Source organism: Emys orbicularis, chromosome 1, assembly GCF_028017835.1.
Source record: "Emys orbicularis isolate rEmyOrb1 chromosome 1, rEmyOrb1.hap1, whole genome shotgun sequence".
NCBI classification, from domain to species: domain Eukaryota; kingdom Metazoa; phylum Chordata; order Testudines; family Emydidae; genus Emys; species Emys orbicularis.
In genome coordinates, this window is record NC_088683.1 from 267895454 (window position 1) to 267919486 (window position 24033).

A 24033-nucleotide genomic window follows, 5' to 3' on the forward strand; every position below is an offset into this window, starting at 1 on the left:
ATTTTTTCACTTAGTTACCTGCAAACAAGTGGCTAACGTATATTGCAAGTTCAGAGAAAAACAAGCAGCAAATCACTGGAAGACAACTTTTCAGAGCCATGATTGTTTTATACATACAGTCAACAATTTTAAAGAATAAATAGCGCAATATGAGGAGCACAGCATTAATAGCCTCCTGAAAAACAGTGAGGGGAACAGATTTAAGAAGTCTGCCCAGCAAGGATATCACTTATTTACACTATTTAACATCAATTTAGTTAGCTCTATTGTATTAAAATTAAAACAACTTCACAATAGCAATTCAATGCATATCCAAATTTTTTAGCTTTCAAAGTCTGCTTTAGAAACAGAAGATATTGTTTGTTTGTTTTCAAATTGTTAAAAGAGGGAGGAGAGATAGAAACTGTTTGGAAAAATGCATAAACAACTAGCATAATCCAGTCTGTAGCAACTGCCTTTTGATCTCTTTCCCTGAAACAGTAAATTTTAATACGGTGCATTTTATTTGAGCATTACATAAATATGGCAAGTGTCCAAGTTCTAATAAAAATTTAAGGCAGTTATTTTTAGATTATTGGTGCTGAGTAGTTCTGACAGACACACTACATAGTTGCCATGGAAAAAAATTTGGTATCACAAATAATGTACTACCCAATGCATAAGAGCACATGTGGAAAATATACAAAGAAAACATGAGTATTAAAAGAGTATTTTAAAATATTTTAATGTACTTCATCTTTTGCAAAGGTTTCATTGGTGTACTGATGTTTCCTGTAAATACACATAAGCTACACTAGTTTTTGTTTAAAACAGATTAATTATAAAAAACTATACAATTCTGGCACATTATTTTATTATGTTAATACATTTTTACTAGTTTGAACAATTAATAAAAAAGTGATATAAAAGTCACGTTTTACCGATTATGTTTTTACAAATGGCTGAGTTTACCATGGTTAAGTTAAAGGGGCATTAAAAAGTCATTTTTGTTAAATTAAACAGAAATTTCTTACCTGTTCATTTGGTTTAAATTCTTCTTTGCCAGGTACCAGCAGATGGAAACAGGAAAAAAGTAGAGCTACGGTGATGAAGTGGATTGACTAGCTGAACTAGTTGAGAGACTTTGGGAGCTCTACAATTTTTATTACTTAGTAATAACTACATAATATTTTTCAGGGATGGGGATATTTGGTGGTGTAGAGGAACTTGGAAAATCCAAACTAATAGATAAGCGGTTACTAATGTCCAATATTTATTTTGCAAGAGGTTTAGGGGGCATTTTAACATCAGCATCCAGCTCAAAAACATACTGAAATGGCTACGTAGGAAAAAAACAAAACATACGGAAAAATCTTCACCCCACTGAAATCTATGTCAAAACTCCCATTGACTTCAGAGGGGAGAGGATTTAATCTACAGATATTAACCTACTGGACCCACACTCAGCATTGCGGCACACTCTGTACAAGTAAACTGGACACTATCCAGCAATAAAAACTTTTCTCCGCTATCTTCCCCACTCCCACCTTTCACTACAGCCTCTTTCCTCCTCCCCACTACCCAGTTTCTCCCTCACGTTTCTTTAAACTGTAAAATCTTGCCTTCGGTCACTTTCCCCAATGCGAGAAACCCACATACGCTTCTTTATCACCACTCAGTTTGGTCATTGCTCACCTTGATTATTATTGTAACTTCTTTCTCTTTGGCCTCTCTGCTTCTCACCTCTCCCATTTAATGCCATGTCTTCACTATAGAGACTATACCAGCAAAGCTATAGCACCACAGGATTCTTCAGGCAGCATAACTGCGTTTACACTGGGGGTTAGGTCAGCATAGCTATGTCGCTCAGTGATGTGGGTTTTTCATGCTCCTGGGAGATGTAACTATGTTGACCTAAATTTCAAGATGTAGACCAGGCCCCAGTCTAACCAAAATATCTTCTGAAGTCCTCATGTTCTCAAACCGTACTGACTCCCTTTATCTTACTGTATCAGATTCAAGCTCCTCATCCTCATATTCTTGCATAATCCTGCTCTCACCCACAGCTGTGCTCTTATTTCCTCTTACTCCCCAACTCACTTTCACTGCTCCTCCCAATACTCTATCTTCAATGATCCCTTCATCACCCTCTTCCACTCTTGACTTCAGACCTTCATTTATGATGATCACTCCCCTGGGAACAGGTTCTCATCTCTTGTATGCCAGGCACCTTCTTCCATTTTTCAAAACTCTTCTTAAAGACGAAACCTTGAAAGAATCCTTTCTACTGTACAATACTTTGTTCTCCTGGTCAATAACTTCTCCACAGCCTCTCCTGCCTGAACTGTTGTGCTGTGTTTAGACCTTTGTTTGTCTCGTATCTTAAATCAGTGATTTTCAACCTTTTTTCATTTGCGGGCCCCTAAAATTTTTCAAATGGAGGTGCGGATCCCTTTGGAAAGCTTAGGCATAGTCTGCAGATGCCCTTGGGTCCATGGACCATGGGTTGAAAACCGTTGTCTTAAATGATGAGCTATTTGAGGAAGGGGACATGGTCTACTCTAGATTTGTGAAGCACCCTGTACATTTCGCGACACTGTTTAAATGACATTTAATAAGCAGACAGACAGCTCTTCACTCTGAGCAATGTAGTCTTCCTTAATGCAGTCTTGAACTGAACAAGACAGTGAAGCACTGGATCTTTCTTATGCCTTTTTGTCCACCAAAAAACAACAACCCTGATCTGTCTTTCTAACTTGTGAAGTGGTCTTTACAGTATTATGCAAAGCTCTCTTCACACAGAGTGTGTGAAGGCATTTTTCTTTCCAAATGGAAAGAGGAAGTCATCTTGGTAAGTAAAAAGGAGAACAGATTTAGGCACAAAGGAGAGTTAGGCATTCAACTCCCAATGACTTTCAGTGGAATTAGAGAACATAAAAGCCCTTTGTGTCTTTAAAAATCCCACTCCTCATGACTACCTTGTCCTGATGAAAAGTCAGGTAGGGATTCAAACACAGAAGAGCCTGAAGGCTCTCCCGCTCACTGGCCAAGTGGATGGCCACCAGAAAGGCAGAAATGCAAAGTTAAAAACAAGTCTGAGACCCAAACACCATGCTTTTAGCTAGCTCCTCATCCCCTCCCTTGAATGCAGCTCCTGTGATAGTATCCACTGAGCTCCACACTGCGTTGCCCCTCACTTCCTGGCTGAATTGGCAAATGGAATGCAGAGCTGTTCTGCACTCTAGCTGATTGATCAAAAAAACCCTCTGTCTACCAGGGACTAAAAGTCCTGTAACACTCTGTGATCCAGGTGGATACCACAATAAACAAGTTCACATCTGTTGTGATTCCTTCCAATCAGGGATTCACGGGCAATTGCAGGCAGATATTCTCATCCTACTTCGGTTGATGGGGTTCTTCCCGTGGGTCTAAGTATATAATGTCACAGGCTTTCCCAGTCAAGTCAACCTCTCTTCTGTTCAAGGCTTTATTTCATGTGGAAGCAGTGTTGACTAGTATGCATATCTATCGGTTGTTTCTGATATCCAGGAATCTCACAAGAATCTAAAAGAAACAATTTCCCTTTCTCCCCAGAAGGTAGGAAATGTAACCTGATTAGTAAGTTTTGTTTTATGAGAATTTTTGGGGGGAGGGGTGGCAGGAGTTTTGATGGACACTGCTCTTCATTCAAGAAGGTGCTGATCTCATCCAAACATTGAGGGCTGGGAGATGACGTTGTTTATATTTGGCATAAAGGTCACGTACAGCTGCCTGTCATCCACATACTAATACAAACATCATATCACTAGTGATCCTCTTTCCATTCATATTTGGGGTTCTGGGAGTTTCTGAGCTAGTTTTCCAAAAAACATTGCACCTACAGGCCTCTGGCATCAGTACATATAGTCAGTTATTTTCAGTTATTAATGGGGAAAATAACTGACTATATGTACTGATGCCAGAGGCCTGTAGGTGCAATGTTTTTTGGAAAACTAGCTATTAGTTCTGTCATTAGTGTTTACTAACCACTCATCAAGCCCACAAAATCAGGATATTTTACAATAGCACAAAACAACCAGTACCTAAAAACATTAAGGCTGTGTCTACACTACCAGTTTTTAGCAACATAGCTGTGCCACTACAGCTGGGCCGCTAAAATGCGCACAGTGTAGCCGCTGTCTGTCGGCTCTCCTGCCGACAAAAAACTTCCACCCCCAATCAGCGGCGTTAGCGGCGTCGGCAGGAGCGCTCTCCACACTGAGCGCTGTTCACACCGGTGCTTGTCGTCGACAAAACTTTCATCTTTCGAGGGTGGGGGGTTCCAACACCTCTGAACGACACAAGTTTTGTTTTTCACTTGCCAGTACAGACATAGCCCAATAAAACAACTTTATGAGCATTTTTAATATTAAGTGTTCCATAAACATTTGATGGTTTCATGTGTAAAATAAAAGCTATTTATGAATATTAAACTCCATGGTTCCTACTCATCAGATTTTTTTCCAGCTGCAGTCCTCACTTGCCCTTAGGATTGTTAGAATGAGGGACAAGGTATCAGGAAGAGCAGAGTTCAGCTGGGTAACAGCTAGACTGTTGCTAAGTCTTCCGAACCTTGTATGGAGCAGTTGCTGAAAGACAGGACATAGAAGCCTGCAATGGATCCAAGATGACCTGTTATTGCTGCAACACCTTTGCATTCCCATCAACATTAGCACTGCACCAGCAGAGAGTACACCAGCGTAGGTAGTGGCTTTATAAAGGTTTGATCCAAGGCAGTGTACTCTCCTGGATGGTAATGCCATTGTAAAATGCCTGTGAACACTTTTATTTGTGAACATGAGTCCTTCAGACATCGCAGGCCCCAGGCATTTCCATCTCCAGCACTAGCAATGCTATTTTGCCTACAGCAGGGGTCTCAAACTCAAATGACCACGAGGGCCACATGAGGACTAGTACATTGGCCTGAGGGCCGCATTACTGACACCTCACCCCCGCCGTCCTCAGCCCTACCCCCACTCCACCCCTTCCATGAGGCCCCGCCCCTGCCCTGCCTCTTCCCACCCCTTCCCTGCCCCCATTCCAACCCCTTCCCTGAAATCCCCACCCCAACTCCGCCCCTCCCCGCCCCCGGGGGTGCAGAAGGGGTGTGGGATGTGGCAGGGGCTCAGGGCAGGGGATCAGGGTGCAGGAGGGGTGTGGGGTACGGCAGGGGGTAGGGGTGCAGGAGGGATGCAGCAGGGGGTTGGGGTGCAGGATGGGTTCGGGGGGCGGGCTCCGGGAAGCGGCTGGAACCTGGGGAAGGGAGGGTGCAGGGTTGTTTCTGTTGCTTCAGGCACCGCCCCCAGCAGCTCCTATTGGCCGGGAACAGGGAAACGCGGCCAATGGGAGCTGCTGAGGGTGGTGCCTGAAGCAACAGCAACACACAGATCCTGGGCCCTCCCTTCCCACATTCTGGCCACTTTCTGGAGTGGCGCGGGGGCAGGGCAGGCAGGCAGGGAGCCTGCTCTGCCCCCGGTGCACGTCCGGCTGGAGCCGCTCTAGGTAAACGCTGGAGGAGGGTGGGGGGGGCGCTAGGAGCTCGCGGGCCGCAGAAAATAACCCCGCGGGCTGCATGCGGCCCCCAGGCCGCGTGTTTGAGACCCCTGGCCTAGAGTATGCAGATCCACAGTGACTAGCATCCAGCGTCCAGTCATTATCTAGGTCATTCTCAGGCCAATTCAAAGAAGCATCCACACAGGAAAAAATGGTTTTGTAAAGCTGTCTCTCTATGGGGAAAGCATAATGGAAGCAAAGCTACCTGTGTAAAAGCCAGGGTGGCTTCTCTTGCTGCAGGAAAAGCTAGATTTAGGCTGTGTCTACACTGCCACTTTCAGCGCTAAAACTTTAGTCGTTCAAGGGTGTGAAAAAACACCCCATGAAGTGACAAAAGTTTTAGCACTGAAAAGCACCAGTATAGACAGCGCTTTATCAAAGCTACCACCACTTGTTGGGGGTGGGTTGTTGTTTTTTTTAAATCGCCGGGAGAGCTCTCCCCCAGCGATAAAGTGGGTCTACACTGCCCACGTCACAGCACCGCCACGGCCGTGCTGTAACGTGGGCAGTGTAGATATACCCTTAGTGAAAACGCAGAACTTGGAGATGGAGATGAAGGACTACCTCTGCTCCCAGGTCCGTAGGATATGTTCTTTCAATTTCTCCCCTCATCATGTCCTCTATACCTCCCTCTCTCCCATTAATCTCTCTGTCACTCATTCCTTCCAGCAAAAAACACCAGAAGGTTTTAATCCTGGGTAGCTGACATGATGCTGAACACTGTGTGTCTTGGTCTATGCAGATCAGTAAGTGTTTGTCTACGAGGGAAAAGCCCAGAATAGCTAGTACAGTATAGCTATCAGTGAGTATTTAGTACCATCTCCTTGTGTGGACACACTTATTCTGTGCAAAGAATGCTTTTGTGCAGTTTAGCTTAATCCATTTTGGAAGAGAATTAACCTACACCACAAAAAGGCACTCTTGCACTTTAAATTCACACCCTAGATATTCTGCACTAAAATCCCCATGAAATCCCCAAGTAGACAAGCCCTAAATCATGGTCAGCATTATGTCAAGAAATTCATTTGTTCACAATCATCTTCAAAGCGCAACAATATTTCATAATGTACACAAAGCCTTGTGAGGTCCAGGTCAATGCCAAGTGTCAAGATTATAATTTTATCCCATAACAAAAACAGATGAAGGGATTTTTGCTCAAATTTATCCCAAAAATTCAACTTGAAGATGAAGACCAACCATGAGAAATTTCACCCCAAAAGGTGAACATTTCAACAAGTTTTCAGCATTTGAAAACAGTTTTGTATTATGAGCCCATTATGTAGCCTATACACAGACACACACAAAGGTAGAAAAATAGAAGACCAACATCACAATCAATATGTCAAAGGAGAGATGAAATCAAAACATTTTCCGTTTCGCTGTAAGAAACACAGCAAAGATGGTTGAAAAACCTATGGGAAATAGTGCAAGAATTCCTACTAAAAGCAGGGAAGAAACACTGCTTATAAGTCTGGAAGAAAAGAAAAGAAACAGCTTTTTTATAGAACCAGTCTCATAATATATGGTAGTCTACAACTGACTCAGTACTGGGGAGAAATACAAAATAGACATGGTGTATCAAATGCCATTGCCCCTGCAAAACCTGTGCTGCCCACAAATACTTAACATATTAACTTTGGCAACACTTTACCTAGGCCATGCCAATAAAGTTAATACAACTGGTGGGAAAATGAAGGAAGAAAAACACACATCAAGGTATGCATGCATGCATGCACCGCACACACACACTCACAACCACCAACCTACACCTGGTGTATTAAACTCATATTCCCCTGTCTTAACTATCTCAAATGTAATTTAAAATGTGAGATGTTTTGAGGAACCACACTTCGTATGCCGTCCATGGCATACTGCTTAATATTTGACAATTCATTCTATTCTTCCAACAGCTCTTCTTCTTCAGAAGCATTTTTGCCATTGAAAATATCAGGACCATGACATTTTTCAGTTGGATCTTCTATTGAAGTTGGAATATTGAATTTATAATTGCATCCTATATCACACCTTTGAAAAGAGTGGTACTTTTATTTAAACAATGTGAGAGCCTATACAGGAGAGACAGCAGTTAAACAGTTTCTCACCTTGACCACTCCATCAAAGCCAGGGATTGTGTTGACCTTTGCATTCTTGGCTAATAATTTGCTTTCAATCTTGTCTCCCATAGCTTGAATAGCATGTGTGTCAGGTCCAATAAAGGTGACACCTTCTGATGCCTGTGGAGACAATGAAGGTTTAAATTAAAAAAAAAAAAAAAAAAAAATCCTTAGGCAGGAGTTCATTATGGGTTTACACAAGAAAAATCTAAATTACTTAATGAAACTTTATTTGGAAAATAATATATTTATGGAGAAACATAACTAAAAGGGAAGAAGCATTTGAGCTGGTACATTAAAAATGTATATGGACTTGTTAAACATGCATACACACAGATTCAAAGCCCCTATAATCCTTGTCTGTATAAATCAAAGCCAGGCCAAAGAAAACAGCAGAAAGTCAAAGTATTCCAGTTTGAAAATCAGAAATATCCCTTGAGTGAGAGCAGTCCAGTTAACCAATGATTGAAATAGCCACAAGTGACTTATAAAGATTGCTTACTAAAGTATAATACAGTTCAGGATTTCATTATGCATTCTTTAAACCAAAGCCTTATCCAACATCAAAATGAAAGTATAAAGTCTGTTATTCAACATTTTAAAATACTTTGAAGACTGAACTTAAAAAATATTGAAAATACTGCAATATGGAAAATATAATATTTGCATGCATCCTTCAGACAAGCAAAATCTTACAAATGTGGTTTTCCACATTCAGCTGGAAACAGGGTGGCATAAAAATTACTTTAATACCAGTAGCATGAATTATGATTTTTCCTCATTTATCCCCTATGATGCTAGCCAACAAAAGTGAGTTTTCTTAAGTGAAAAATGTACCTTTCATAACAGTTTCTTAGAATCTTCTATTAAGGAATAATATTATGCAGGTCCACCAGCAATTCCACTGCAATCACCTTTGGTGAAAGTTACTATTTTCCTTTTCTGTGTGCGCACACACACGTAGTGTAAGTAGCTTGTGTGTCCTTTGTACTCGAAAATTAGAACCAGAACTATTACATTATTAAGATATTCAAAATTTTATATGGGGATCAAAGTAGGATTAAGGTTAACCATCAAAAGAGTAGTCATGCCAGACTGTATGGCTTTTCCCATTGGCTTGATTTAAGAGAAGAACCTCTCTCTAACTGATCAATCAGTTAAGAAGCAAAAGTTACCCACCACAACTGAAAGTGTTGAGGAAGGACAGCTTACTGAATACCAATATTTTCTCAACTGACATTTAACACTGATACTATTTTGAAGTTCAGAATTTGTGCTTTAAAGTTTGTGGAATGACCCAGGTCAGCCACCATCAACACTGCCATAGTAACGAATAATCATGATAAGGAATAATCAAATGCTTATTAATATTTTTAAAGCAAATGTTTGTACTTATACCAGTTTGTAAAGGCTGTTGAACATCTGTATACTTGGATACTCTGTGAGGTGTGTTGAACCAAATGTGTCCTATAATAAATGTTTAAGGTACAAACATATACACATGTGCATATTATTATAATCCTGACCAAAGCCCATCTCATTGACCACCAACTAAGTATAAAGGCCTCCTCATGTCACACACAGGTTATCAAAGTACAACTCTACACCCCATGCCTCAGTCATGGTGCCAGGCCTAACATTCCCAGGTCCACTATAAGGGACTAAAAACAATTGGAAAATAAAATCTGTCCATCAGTCGTACAAGGGAATGTGCAGACTAAGGAACAGACGGGGCGTGAATATGTGAATGGGAAAGTAAGGTGGCCACATAACAACAGTGTTTAGCCCACTGGGCCATCTTCAGTCCAAGCATTATGCTTTTCCGGGATGATGGGTAAAGATCCTCCCCATAAAAAGACAAAAAATGGGGGAATTTAGTAGGAAGAGAGCCTGAGACATAAGCCCTTGTATCAGAGGCCTGGTATGAGGCAGGACCTGCTCATAGAATCTGGCAAGAACAGGGCTGATATTACAGAAATACACACTCCTAGTCACAGAGCAAACACATCCCGATATCAAGTGGTACCAGAACATCCTAATATCAAGGATGGTACAAAAACATTCCCCAAGGACAACAGGAACACACTGACCCCTTCTAAAAAATGTCAGGATGACAGTACGTATAAAGATGTTTTGATTGAACCAACATGTACAAGGTGATGGGTAATAACTAGCCCCATCAGGGGGCAGTAACTAACTATGTTAGAGGGGCAATACTAACTTGTTTGTATCGAGGTATAAAGATGTATCTCAGAGGAAGTATTTCTGTCTGGCCTAGGAAGGAACGGAAAGTCCCGCCATTCACTGAGCTGGTACATTGTTATGGGCATACATGTATTAGTGGTCTGGTAGAGGCTGTGGGATAATAGTACTGTGCTTTGTCGACAATAAACCTGGCCTGGTGCCTTCGTCCGTTAACGGATTTTGTGGTCATTGAGCAATTCGCTCGAGGTCCACCGTGCCAGCTGTCTGTGTAGGGCTGGGGCAGCACACAGAGAGCACACACACATACAGCCAAACATCTATCAACATCTAACTACAAAATTAAAATTAATTTTGTGTGTGGGGTGTGTGCGCGCATGTTGGGTTGTCACCTATTTATCTTAGCCTTTTAAGACAATGTAATCATTTATGATTATTATGGCTGATGTCACAGTAGCTATGTCTTCACATTTTATTGATGTGTCAATAAAGAACAACTTATTGATATAAACACCAAAATGTGAAAAATGCAATGTCACGATGTTGCAAAAATAACAATCAATGCACATTATTTGTTACAAAATGGTCTCTTTGGGATTGCTTAGAATGCAGAGATGGTAAGATGTTCTCACTGACATGAAATAAGGAGTTGATCTTAGGGATGAGCACCTTAGGTATTTAGGGAGGAGGGTGGTATTCTGAACACCAATCACTTTGTTCAGAAAAAAATTCAGATATAGTCTGAATTGAGGGCCACTAAAAAAGGCTATTTTGAGGGAGTCAAGTAATGGATAATACTAAGGGGCTTGTTGGAGTGGTTAATAGAAAGGTTTAATGAGAACCTGCAGCACTAAATTGAGATTTGGTTTCAGAAGAAGTCAGCTTAGGGCTTAAGTCTTTAAATGGATTTAAGGAAATAGACAATATGAACGTAAACAGAAAAAAAACCAACCCTGTTTTCTGTTCTTTGTTTTTTTCTTAAACAGAAAACTAGGAGCCTAAGTTTGAAGGTATTTAAATTGAACCCTGTTTTGAAGTGTCTGACAGAAACAGTGAAATAGGTGGATAAGAATGTGGAAGAATGATTCCTTCAGGTAGATCTAGCAGAGAGAATCAAAAACCTGCATTATTTCTTGAACTAGCAGAGAGGGAGAATCATCATCCAGAAGTGAGTGAGGGAGAGAGTTTCACAAACTGCTGAGGGGAAAGTTCATGACATTCGCAGAGGTGATTAAGTTACATGGAATTCATTTGTTAACTGGATCTTTTGAAGATGCATCGCCCTAGTGAAATGACCAACTTTTTATTAAAAAAGAGAATCTGCTGCATCTATAGTATAGATACAATAGCAGGTTTCTTTCATATTCTTGAATCTTAAGTAGTTATGAACACACAACAGGAACAAGTTTCTTCTCAGGAAGGTGTTACCACTCAGTCCACGAGTCAATAATATTTGTGAAGACTGGTATTAAAAATCTTACATTTCCTTTGTATTTTTCTATTTAAAAGGAGCCTTTGATCTTTATTTATATATTTTTTGTAATTAATCACATATCCCCATCATTGAGTCTGCCAGAATCAAACTCCTCAGAGGACCGGGAGAGAGAGAAGGAGAAGGAAACTTCATCTTCTTCAGACAGTGATGCACAGTATCTCACTGACAGAAGTGCCAGTCATTGCATATACTTTTGGCAGCTAAGACTCTGATATATGTTAGGAAGGTGCAGGGGTGAAAGTAAGCCGGTACTGGCCGGTAAGGCGTACCAGTAAAAAGTGGCCGCAGGTACCGGCCTGTACTAGCCAACGTTAAAGCACTGCCACAGCAGTGCTTTAACGACTCCGCTTAAAGCACTTTAACGTCGTTGCCCCTTTTGCACCCCCCATCGGCAGCCCTGCCGGGGAGGGGGAGGGGGGGCAGCGACGTTAAAGCAACCAGAGCCCTGGGCCCTTTAAGTCGCCGCTGGAGCCCCTGGCGGTGCGGGCCAGGCTGCGCGGATGAGCTGGCTGGGGGACGCTGATCCCGCAGCCCCGCCCCTTGCACCTGAGGCCTCACCCCTTTCGGGGGCCGGCACCAGTAAATGTTGAATGTTACTTTCGTCCCTAGGAAGGTGATGAGGATGAGGAAGGAAGGAAAAAAAGCTAAGAAGAGAAGGAGCAGAAAAAGTGATGATGAAGAAAGGAACTTCACCTAGAAGCGTAGAGGAAAGCATTACGGACTCAGTTCTACAAGGAGCTGAGCATTGTGACCCCAATTCAGCAAAGTATTTAAGCATGTAAGTAGTCACACTGACTTGGGACAAACCACAGACAAAGTTAAGCTCACGCGTAAATGTTTACTGGATCTGAGCCAGAGTTCAGCAGCTCACAGGATGAAGGTCTGAATACTTCTCCGTAAGAGGAGCAATGAAGAAGTCATGAACTGGATCCTATGGCCAAGCCACTTCTCATTGTGCTGCACAGAGTCCACAATTACAACAAATAAAACTTCTGTGCTGTCTTTTTGTTCTCTAATGCAAGCAGAGATACCAAGGAAGAATAGATTCTAGATGAGTCCACTTTAGAACTTCCAGAATAAATCTACATTCTACACTTGCAGAAGATATGACAGACTCACAACATTCCTACATGTTGAGTCCAAGAAAGTTAAAGTACCTGCATGGTTTAAAAAAAACAACAACAACAACAACAACATAGGGTTAAAAAAATTCTTAAATCATCTTCAAATTTAGTTTAAAACTTGTGCTTTCTAAAAATAAGAGGGAAACAATCTCCCTTTCGACACATGCACCAACTCACTGTCCTATGCATCTGACAACTCAAAATCTTTGTCCTCCCATAAAACTATTCTAAAAATGTCAACAGGAGACAGAAAAGCACCTGTTTTTCATCCCCCTATGAAGCTAGTCTAGCTACACTGGGTCACTTCCCCCATCTAGTTCTTTCCCACCGCCTAAATTATTCCAAAAAGTGATTTAACACTATGAAGTGTGACGAGATCACTCAAAATGCGGGACTCTGCACATTGTGCTCTGCAACACACCTATGAAACTGCAGAAAATTCAACAAATACCCAAACTAAGATGCTAAAATGCAGACCAAATCCTTTTCGGCTGATAGTATGTCAAACTCCTGTTACACTAAATATCAAGAACAACTTCCAACTGTTCTCTTTCCCACATATGTATTCAAAAATATATTCAAAACTTGAAGACTTATTGAACACCAACCCTTGCCACGTTTCCACTTTGCATTTAGACTGTTACATTCGGGTCTCACAGTAAACTCAGCATAACATGCATCTGCATTTTGTTTAGAAATAGAATGGTCATGTACCCAATGGTAAAGTTTTGTCAGTTGTTTCCTGTATACCCAAAAGCAAACTACAACAAGGGGAATTTTGGTGGTTCTACTTTTCTAAAGAGCAAATTTATAATTAGGGCTGTCAAACGATTAAAAAAAATTACTCACAATTAATCGCGTCATTAAAAAAATTAATCGTGATTAATCGCACTGTTAAACAATAATAGAATACCATTTATTTAAATATTTTTGGATGTTTTCTACATTTTCAAATATATTGGTTTCAATTACAACACAGAATACAAAATGTACCGTGCTCATTTTATATTGATTTTTTATTACAAATATTTGCACTGTAAAAAACAAAAGAAATAGTATTTTCAATTCACCTAATATAAGTAATGTAGTGCAATCTCTTTATCATGAAAGTTGAACTTATAAATGTCGAATTATGTACGAAAAAACTGCATTTAAAAATAAAACCATATAAAAACTTTAGAGCCTACAAGTCCACTCAGTCCTACTTCAGCCAATCGCTCAGACAAACAAGTTTGTTTACATTTGCAGGAGATAATGCTGCCCGCTTCTTGTTCACGTCACCTGAAAGTGAGAACAGGTGTTCTCATGGCACTGTTGTAGCCGGCGTCACAAGATATTTACATGCCAGATGCGCTAAAGACTCATATGTCCCTTCATGCTTCAACCACAATTCCAGAGGCTATGCATCCAGGCTGATGGCGGGTTCTGCTCGATAACGATCCAAAGCAGAGAAGACCGATGCATGTTCATTTTCATCATCTGAGTCAGATGCCACCAGCAGAAGGTTGATTTTCTTTTTTGGTGGTTCAGGTTCTACAGTTTCCGCATCTGAGTGTTGCGCTTTTAAGACTTCTGAAAGCATGCTCCACACCTCGTCCCTCTCAGATTTTGGCTGGCACTTCAAATTCTTAACCTTGGGTCGAGTGCTGTAGCTATTTCTAGAAATCTCATATTGGTACCTTCTTTGCATTTTGTCAAATCTGCAGTGAAAGTCTTCTTAAATCAAACAACATGTGCTGGGTCATCATCCGAGACTGCTATAACATGAAATATATGGCAGAATGTGGGAAAAACAGAGCAGGAGACATACAATTCTCCCCCAAGGAGTTCAGTCACAAATTTAATTAATGCACTATTTTTTTTTTAACGAACATCATCAGCATGGAAGCATGTCCTCCGGAATGGTGGCTGAAGCATGAAGGGGTATACGAATGTTTAGCATATCTGGCATGTAAATACCTTGCAACGCCGGCGACAAAAGTGCCATGTGAACGTCTGTTCTCACTTTCGGGTGACATTGTAAATAAGAAGCAGGCAGCAGTATCTCCCATAAAGGTAAACAAACTTGTTTGTCTTAGCGATTGGCTGAACAAGAAGTAGGACTGAGTGGATTTGTAGGCTCTAAAGTTTTACATTGTTTTGTTTTTGAGTACAGTTATGTAATTAAAAAAAAATCTACATTTGTAAGTTACACTTTCACGATAGAGATTGCACTACAGTACTTGCATGAGGAGAACTGAAAAATACTATTTCCTTTGTTTATCATTTTTACAGTGCAATTATTCGTAATCAAAAATAATATAAAGTGAGCTGCTTAGTCCACGAAAGCTTATGCTCAAATAAATTTGTTAGTCTCTAAGGTGCCACAAGTACTCCTGTTCTTTTTACTAGTCTTTGTGACTAACAGAAGTTTTTCAACAAACTTTTTATGTAGCTTCTACCCGTAAGGCATCTAGCACACACTTCCTTGTGACTTTCACCGCTCACTCAATTCAATGAGTCAGAATCAGCAGATACTCAGCTTTCCAGTTCCAGATGAACTTCAAGCAATTAGATTCTAACCAAAAGGGATATACCCATCCTCTGTAGCAGAGTTGTTTGCCAAGATATTAAAGTTATCACAATGGATGATCTGTCTGATTGGTTAAAAAGCTAAGTATGGGAAATACCATCTGTATACTAGAGAGACTGGTTCTCTGCTTGACAGAAAATAGGATTAATACACTCTTTCAAACACATCTAGAATCCCATATTAAGAGAGACAAGTTACAGAAATGCATCATCATAGGTCTGGTTTTCAATAAATTTGTGGATATTAAATCCCTTGACCTATCTGATCATGTGTGTGCAAACAGATTTACATACGTGCACACATACTTCTGGTCAGATGCTCAAAAAGTAAACTCACATTTTACATGTGAGCAGAGGCACAACTACAAATGTTGAAAATCAATCCCTACATTGTATAAGTCATTAGTGTCTTTTGGGTCAAGGAATCCAAGAAGAAATTAATTTGGCCCTGTGCATTATCCTATATTTGAAATTTATATATTTTATATTACACACACACACACACACACACACCCCAGTCACAACAGAAATATCAAAATAGTGTAATTTGATCAAGTTATCCTGTAACAATTTTTTAGTTTTGTACCTTGCATTATGCATGTTACTGTTTACATATTCTATCACGTAGATGTAAGTGCTGTATGTAAGAGTAAATCTTAAAAATAAAAAGGGTTTTTTAAAAAAACAAAGGAAAAAACTTGTTGAAAAAAGAAGGAACTCTACTTCAAATCAAATGAAACTAGGTTTAAGAAATTTGCTTCAGACTGTTCTTAAAATTGAGTTTATAGAAACCTTAAAAGCACTTTCACAACTATGAACATAAGGGAAAAAAACGTGACCATGATAGGATACCCATTTAAAATCCTGCAACCCCTGAAATAGGTTGGATAGTATTTACTCTACTTGGAATTCATCCAAGTGGGAGGCTTAAATTTATGTTTTTGCTTTATTAAAACATAGACTAACAAGGTTTATTTGTATACTCCTCTGTAGTACAACACCAACACACTGAGAACTGCTATGAATTTAAGCCCACTCTTCATTCCAAGTAACAGTCTAACTTATACATAGTAATGGCAATATATACATGATCAGACAGCCAACTAGCCAGAAATAAATTTTGTTGCAAATTAATCATTTTATTGGAGACAGTGAATTTTTGTCCTATAATACCAATAAAATAACATACGTAATCAGTCTAGCCTTCTGGATATTTAATACATTTCAGTCCATATTACAAGCACAAGCCTCCTATGGACAGGATACAAAAATAGGACTACCTCAAGTTGCACCAAACATTTGACACTCTTGCCCTCTCTGTAACAGGCTGCGAAGAGAGTATGGGCACAGTGTTTACACTATATTTAAGTACACTTCCACAAGAACGAACATTTAAAAAAAAGGACCACTGAAACTGTTCCAGAATTCTGTTTAGATAGAATCATGCTTAAATAAAGTTTAAACATGATTTCCAAGCACTGTTTCTGGCCCAGTATGGACTGGACCCAAGACTGCATTATAGGAGTCTAGTTCCACTACCCCTGCAACTGGTTGTCTCAGAAGAAAGGTATGTAACCTCTTGGGTAGGGGTCAAGGAGCAGCCATAATACATCTAGTCAGCATCACCTAAGGCACAACTAACTAAATGAAAAAGTAATATTAGAAACTAACATTTATTTTAAAGTTTCCTAAAATATGAAATTCTATACCCATAACATGGTAATTAGAATGGCACAATAAAGAATATTAATCTTATAAGGGCATATATATTCCAAAATCATACTATCATACAGTATGAACTAATTTTCACATTTAAGGAATTTCATAGTATATACAATAAATTGTATTTTTTTTATTTAGAAGAAATTTCCAATTTGTAGAAATGCAATAATAAGAACACTAAAATATCATTAACAGGAGAGTGCGACAGTAAAAAACAATTGAAAAAACGTTCTCTGCACTCTCAAAAAGCTAACCATCTCCGTGAAAAAATTTTCAAATTCAAATTTTTGCTTTGGATTTTACTATGAAGGCCAAATCTAATTTAATAAAACACTAAATCAAAGCTTAAGAATAATCTAAGTAATCATCTTTTTATTATTATAACTGTACATTTCTCAAGAACCCAAATGCAGCACCGGTCCATATAAGAAGTCAGAAAGCACATTCTAACAAAGAAAATCTGCTATAAAATGTAAGTGTACAGTAACTTACATGACATACAAATATTAACGATCAATTGTGCTTCTATCTATAGGATACTTTAAAAAAAAAAGTGAGGATCCCAAAAAGGATACAAAGTTAACTTGAACATTATGCACCACAACAGAACTAAGTATTTAACTTTTCAGAAATAATGAACACCCAGAAAATTTAGGTAGAACTAGATGAAAACACGTAAGAATTTCCCCTAGATGTTTTCCATATTGTTTTCTTCAGTTCATGGCACTGAAACATGCCTTGGTTTTTTACATGATAAAAGAAATCTGTGGAACTAATCCTAGAAACCTCTTTCTGTTTTCTTGCATAACACCTCCAGGCGACAGTAAAGACAAAATGCTTCATTTGCATCCTTAAACATTAGAAACTGCGAATGAGCCTTTTCAGCTGCAAATGTTATTGCATCTACATTTCCAGAAGAGAAAAAAGGTTAAACAGCCTACTCAGGTTTATGTTAACTCATCTCTTTTTAGCACCATGATCAGCACAAAGAGCAGAGAATGCAGAGGCTTAACGGCCCAACCTCTTTCTTCATTACGTTCAATTAGATTCTGGAAATGGATATAGCTCCTGATTACATGAAGATAAAGAGAAGAAATCAGGTATGCACAAAGGAAATGGCAAACACTAACAAGTGTAATCTCAATCTTCTCAATCTTCCAGCCTTGTAGGGACCATTTTCATTTTTAGTGTAAGACAAAAAAGTTCTATCAGTTCTCTTCACTGCAAGACCATCTGTGGTAGAGGATTTTGCCAGAGGCAAAAGGAGCATCTATCTCACCATTAGTACAAGTTGTTGGGGTTTTGTTTTTTCTTAAACGTTCATAAGATGCAAGTGTTGTACAAAACGTTCTGAAAGTGTCAGCAAGATAGAAAAAGCCTTCACTCACCTGAGGTACTACATATGGAACGCCATTCCCACCAATTAGACAGTGAATATGAATCCCTTTTAGTTACACCAATTATTAAGCAACTTACCTTTTCTCCAGGCTATAAACAGCCACATAAGATTTGTTCTTCAAAAGGCATTAGTTAATTTCCCCTGTCCACCAAAAAAAGTCTTTTTTAGGATTCATCTAATATACCAATCATTTCTCTTTTCCAAAAGAAGCACTACTTCAAAGATGGTAACTTTCTCTACTGCAGATAGTACAAGTACTTTATTTTCCAAGCTGTTTGACTTTCAGTCTGGAAGCAATAACTGCACTTGGCACAGAACACTCAAGTAGATGTTTAATACAAAATATACATTACACTAAATGAAAAACAGGCACCGATGGTGGAGAGGAGGGGGTGTTCCTTTGGCTAAACTAGTATCTCATGTTACTAAGGAACTGGGCTCACTTCTTACGAGTATTTTACATTTCATATATTACCAAGCTAAAAGTTAATATACGTATGTGCATATGACATATCTAAATACCCTACAACCATACCTTTGTCCATTCAATGGCACAGGTGTACATGAAGCCTTTCAAATAAATACAAGAATGAAACTTTCTTCTCTGAAATGTTTGCAACAGTTCTCAATTCTACAAAAGATTATGCTTGTGCTTAACTTACATGGCTATAACAAAATAATGCGAACAATTGGAGCTCAACAAATAATGATAATCAATAATACAAATAATTATAAAATCTTAATTGTGTGTATTATTGTAGTGGCTAGCAGCCCCAGTCATGAACCAGGACCACACTGTACTAGGTGCTGTACAAACAGAAATAAAAGACAGTCTCTGCCCCATAAATCTTACAATCTCAGCCTTGTAGTCACAGGATTTTTTTAATTGCAATAATCCCATAAAACTGAAGCAGAACTTGGAGGGAATGTCTCTAAGTCAAATAATAAATCAATAATGTTTAATATTTTACCAATACTTTTCCCCCCAGAGATCTCACAGGGGTTACAAAGCTGAATAAGCATCAATATACCCATATTGCAAATTGAGAACCTGAGTCAGAGAGAGTATGAATGACTTCCCCAATGTAAGTCTGTTGCAGAACTGGGTGCTGGAAGTAGTGGCATTGATGATTCAGTAAGTGGCATTGTCTCAACAAATCAGTAATGAGCTAGTGTCACAGCAGGGTGCTTAGATCATCATGATACTGGGAGGTCCCAGTTTTCAAATGGCATAAAACTGAGGTAGTCATTAAATATCCAGTAGCACTATTCATAAGAATAAGGCTGTAAGCCCATTGTCCTGACTAAACTCCAACTTGGGTAATTACATTCTGCCTACCTAAAGTCCCCTGTTTTTTCAATTGGACATACTATTCTTCTTCATTTCCTGCCCTTAAATGAAGAGTACATTGTTGCTATGCTCTGTCAAACTCAAGCTGCATATGATCATCGATCTAGAGGCACTCCATTGGTAGGAGAAGTCATCCTAAAATATATCAGTTTAAAGTTGTGAAGTGTTTTAAGATTGTCCAACATATATACAAATGCAAGTAACTATAACACATGTAATACAGACATCTAAATAAACCTCATATATTACAGTATATACAACACTACATACAGTATATATTACACTGTCATACAATACAGCAATATTGGTAGATCATCCTCTTACAAATAGAGGGAATTTGAGATAATATAGCTATAGATCCTAGAAAACTAATAGTGTAGTCAAATAAACCAACTGAATGAAAGAGGTTTTTTTAAATTTGTTTACTACAAAAAAAGCAACCTTTAAACTTGTGCACACAGAACTTGGACAAAACTTATTATCTGGTAATGGAAGATAAACTCTCTCTTACAGCTAGTACCAAACAAGCTCACTGAGAAGTAGCAAACATGTAGTCTTCCGTGCTATTACCTTGGTTATTTAATAGTGATACAATGCTCCCTCCAATTGCTCTGTTCTACGTTCAACTGTTCTAAATTATGTCAGGTAAGTTATTACAGGGTTTTTTCTCCTCCTGAATACTAATGTGTTTAAAAAAAACAAAACACCCACATATTTATATCCAAACCCTACTTGAGAGAAGCATTATTGTTGCTGATTTCAACATCTCTGGATATGAAGGCCTGTGTACGTGATGCTGATTTTCCACCAAATGCTATTCACCTTAGTCATGCAACTTACACTCTTGGCTGAGTAAAGCAAGCAAGAATTTGGCCCTTTATCTTATTTTTAAAAATAACAAAAAACCTGGATTATAAAATCCATTACATGAATTTGTATTTTTCACCAATATTACTATCTACATTTCAACTCTAAATTGCAGTTTGCGGCCAGTACTAAACTCTGCCTCTTCTAATCAGTGCCTCAAACAACTTCCTTACAAATTAGCTATTTCAAACCTATTGAACAAAATATATGATGGGCTGGAAGTTCCTGACAGAACAAGTCTGAATAATATATGTATTTGTGCATGGTGCTGTAAAGTTTACTGACACCTGCTATGAAAAGATCTGTAAAACTCACATGTGGTTCTATTCCCTTGATGGTTCTAAATTGGGAAGGGAAAATTTCACAGAAATTAAATTATCCAGGGACTGAAACGTGTAAAGCAATGTGGCAACCAGTATGAATATAGGAAATATCCAGCATTCAGGCCAATACGTAGAAACAGTAATAAACCCAACCCTTATGCTAAAATGTGCAGAGAACACAGGAAAGTGCATGTATTAAGTGCAGTAATGGATTCTTCAATAAAGAGGAAGAGCTGTTCTTAAGCACAATAATGGAGGAGGCTGAAAACTCAAAAGATTGGCTAATTAAAATAAAAAGAACAGGAGTACTTGTGGCACCTTAGAGACTAACAAATTTATTTGAGCATAAGCTTTCGTGGGCTACAGCCCACTTCATCGGATGCATAGAATGGAACATATAACAAGGAGTACATATATACATACAGAGAAGATGCCATACCAGCTCTAAGAGGTTAATTAATTAAGATGACCTATTAATTAATTAGCCTCTTCGAGCTGGTATAGCATCTTCTCTGTATGTATATATGTACTCCTTGTTATATGTTCCATTCTATGCATCCGATGAAGTGGGCTGTAGCCCACGAAAGCTTATGCTCAAATCAATTTGTTAGTCTCTAAGGTGCCACAAGTACTCCTGTTCTTTTTATGGATACAGACTAACACGGCTGCTACTCTGAAACCTGTCACTAATTAAAATATGCGCAAATGGCACTTAAGTGACATACAAGGTAAGACACTGGGGCACAAATAAATATAGTAAACTGAAACAGAGAGATGTAAGGAGCATATAAAAGTTGAAGAGTCAAAACTATCTGTGAAAGAGTATAATGGAGGAAAAATTCCAGTGTTGGGAGAATGCACACTGACATTTAAATACAAGGGGGGAAATGATACAACAAGAGCTTGTGGTGGTACACAGAACTAAGCAACCAATCTTGGGCCTACACACGCGTGAGGTGCTTTGTCTCATTAAGAGGATGTAATGCCATAGAGACAGACAGACAATCAAAGAATCAGAAAGCATTAATAACATCATATACAGATGTATTCACAGGAAACAAGTAACACATAAGACACAGTTATGAGAAGATGCATAATCTGCAATAGACTCTATGAAAAGTTCCAAGAGGCTGGAAAAAGAGCTGCAAAATATGACAGCAAATGGTATCATTCACCAAATAGAAAAACAAAACAGATTGGATTTACTCCTGAGTAATTGCAGAGAAAAAGGAGGGGGACTACAGCTATGTATGAACCCTAAGGAGCTGAACAAAAACATAAAAAGAGAACAATTCCACTTGCCCACAAGAAGTGAACTATTGTCTGAGTTGGCAGGAGCCAAATTTTTCAGCAAATTGGATGCAGAATTTTGGTATATCCCCTTGGACACAGAGGACTTCAAGGGTATGTCTACACTACAGGATTAATTCGAATTTATATAATTCGAATTTAGGAAACCGATTTTATAAATTCGAATGTATTCGGCCACACTAGGCACCATTAATTCGGTGGTGTGCGTCCAAGCTACCATAGTAGCATCGATTTCCAGAGCGTTGCATTGTGGGTAGCTTTTACATAGCTATCCCATAGTTCCCGCAGTCTCCACCCCCCTTGGAATTCTGGGTTGAGACCCCAGTGCATGATGGGGCAAAAAACATTGTCGCAGGTAGTTCTGGGTACAGCCTCCCCCTCCCTCCCTGAAAGCAACGGCAGACAACCATTTCGCGCCTTTTTTCCTGAGTGAACTCTGCAGACTCCATTCTGCATCAAGCATGGATCCCGTTGTGCTCCAGAACGCAGTCTTGAACATTATAAACACCTCGCGCTTTCTCGTGGAGTTTATGCTTACACAGGACCAGAAAAAAGAGGCGAGGAGGAGGAGGAGGCGGCGATTGCAGCGCAGCGACCAGCGTGATGAGGACATGGACACGGACACAGAATTCTCTGAGACCGCGGGCCCCGGTGCTTTGGAGATTATGATGTTAATGGGCCAGGTTATAGGCTTTGAACGCCGATTCTGGGCCCGGGAAACAAGCACAGACTGGTGGGACCGCATAGTGTTGCAGGTGTGGGACGATTCCCAGTGGCTGAGAAACTTTCGCATGCGTAAGGGCACTTTCATGGAACTTTGTGACTTGCTTTCCCCTGCCCTGAAGCGCCAGAATACCAAGATGAGAGCAGCCCTCACAGTTGAGAAGCGAGTGGCGATAGCCCTGTGGAAGCTTGCAACGCCAGACAGCTACCGGTCAGTCGGGAATCAATTTGGAGTGGGCAAATCTACTGTGGGGGCTGCTGTGATGCAAGTAGCCAAAGCAATCACGGAGGTGCTGCTACGAAAGGTAGTGACTCTGGGAAATGTGCAGGTCATAGTGGATGGCTTTGCTGCAATGGGATTCCCTAACTGTGGTGGGGCAATAGATGGAACCCATATTCCTATCTTGGCACCGGAGCACCAGGGTACCCAGTACATAAACCGCAAGGGGTACTTCTCAATGGTGCTGCAAGCACTTGTGGATCACAAGGGACGTTTCACCAACATCCATGTGGGCTGGCCGGGAAGGGTTCATGACGCTCGCGTCTTCAGGAACACCAATCTGTTTAAACGGCTGCAGCAAGGGACTTACTTTCCGGACCAGAAAATAACCGTGGGGGATGTTGAAATGCCAATTGTTATTCTTGGGGACCCAGCCTACCCCTTAATGCCATGGCTCATGAAGCCATACACAGGCAGCCTGGACAGGAGTCAGGAGTTGTTCAACTACAGGCTGAGCAAGTGCAGAATGGTGGTAGAATGTGCATTTGGCCGTTTAAAAGGTCGCTGGCGATCCTTATTGACTCGCTCAGACCTCAGCCAAACCAATATCCCCATTGTTATTACTGCTTGCTGTGTGCTTCACAATCTCTGTGAGAGCAAGGGGGAGACCTTTATGGCAGGGTGGGAGGCTGAGGCAAATCGCCTGGCTGCTGATTACTCGCAGCCAGACACCAGGGCGATTAGAAGAGCACACGATGAAGCGCTGCGCATTAGGGAAGCTTTGAAAACCAGTTTCATGACTGGCCAGGCTACAGTGTGAAATTTATGTTTGTTTATCCTTCCTGAAAACCCGCCCCCTTTATTGACTCATTCTCTGTAAGGAACCCACCCTCCCCCTTCCCCCAGCTTGCTTTCAAAGGAAATAAAGTCACCATTGTTTAAAAATCATTTATTCTTTATGAATTGATTATAAAAAGAGGGAGAGAACCTGAGTGGGGTTTGGGAGGAGGATCAGCGGGAAGGAAAAGCCCAGTAAAAAA

At 39.8% G+C, this 24033-nt stretch overlaps 1 protein-coding gene across 5 annotated transcripts in view; it reads right to left on the reverse strand.

Annotated features, from left to right (window-relative positions):
• The window catches only part of PCCA (propionyl-CoA carboxylase subunit alpha), a 421040-nt gene that overhangs the window by 273086 nt on the left and 123921 nt on the right, over nucleotides 1–24033 (reverse strand). For all 5 annotated transcript variants that reach the window (XM_065409497.1, XM_065409531.1, XM_065409513.1 and 2 more), the window contains exon 7: nucleotides 7674–7805. In XM_065409497.1, the coding sequence (XP_065265569.1) occupies nucleotides 7674–7805 (132 nt within the window). The remainder of the gene's footprint in view (nucleotides 1–7673; nucleotides 7806–24033) is intronic.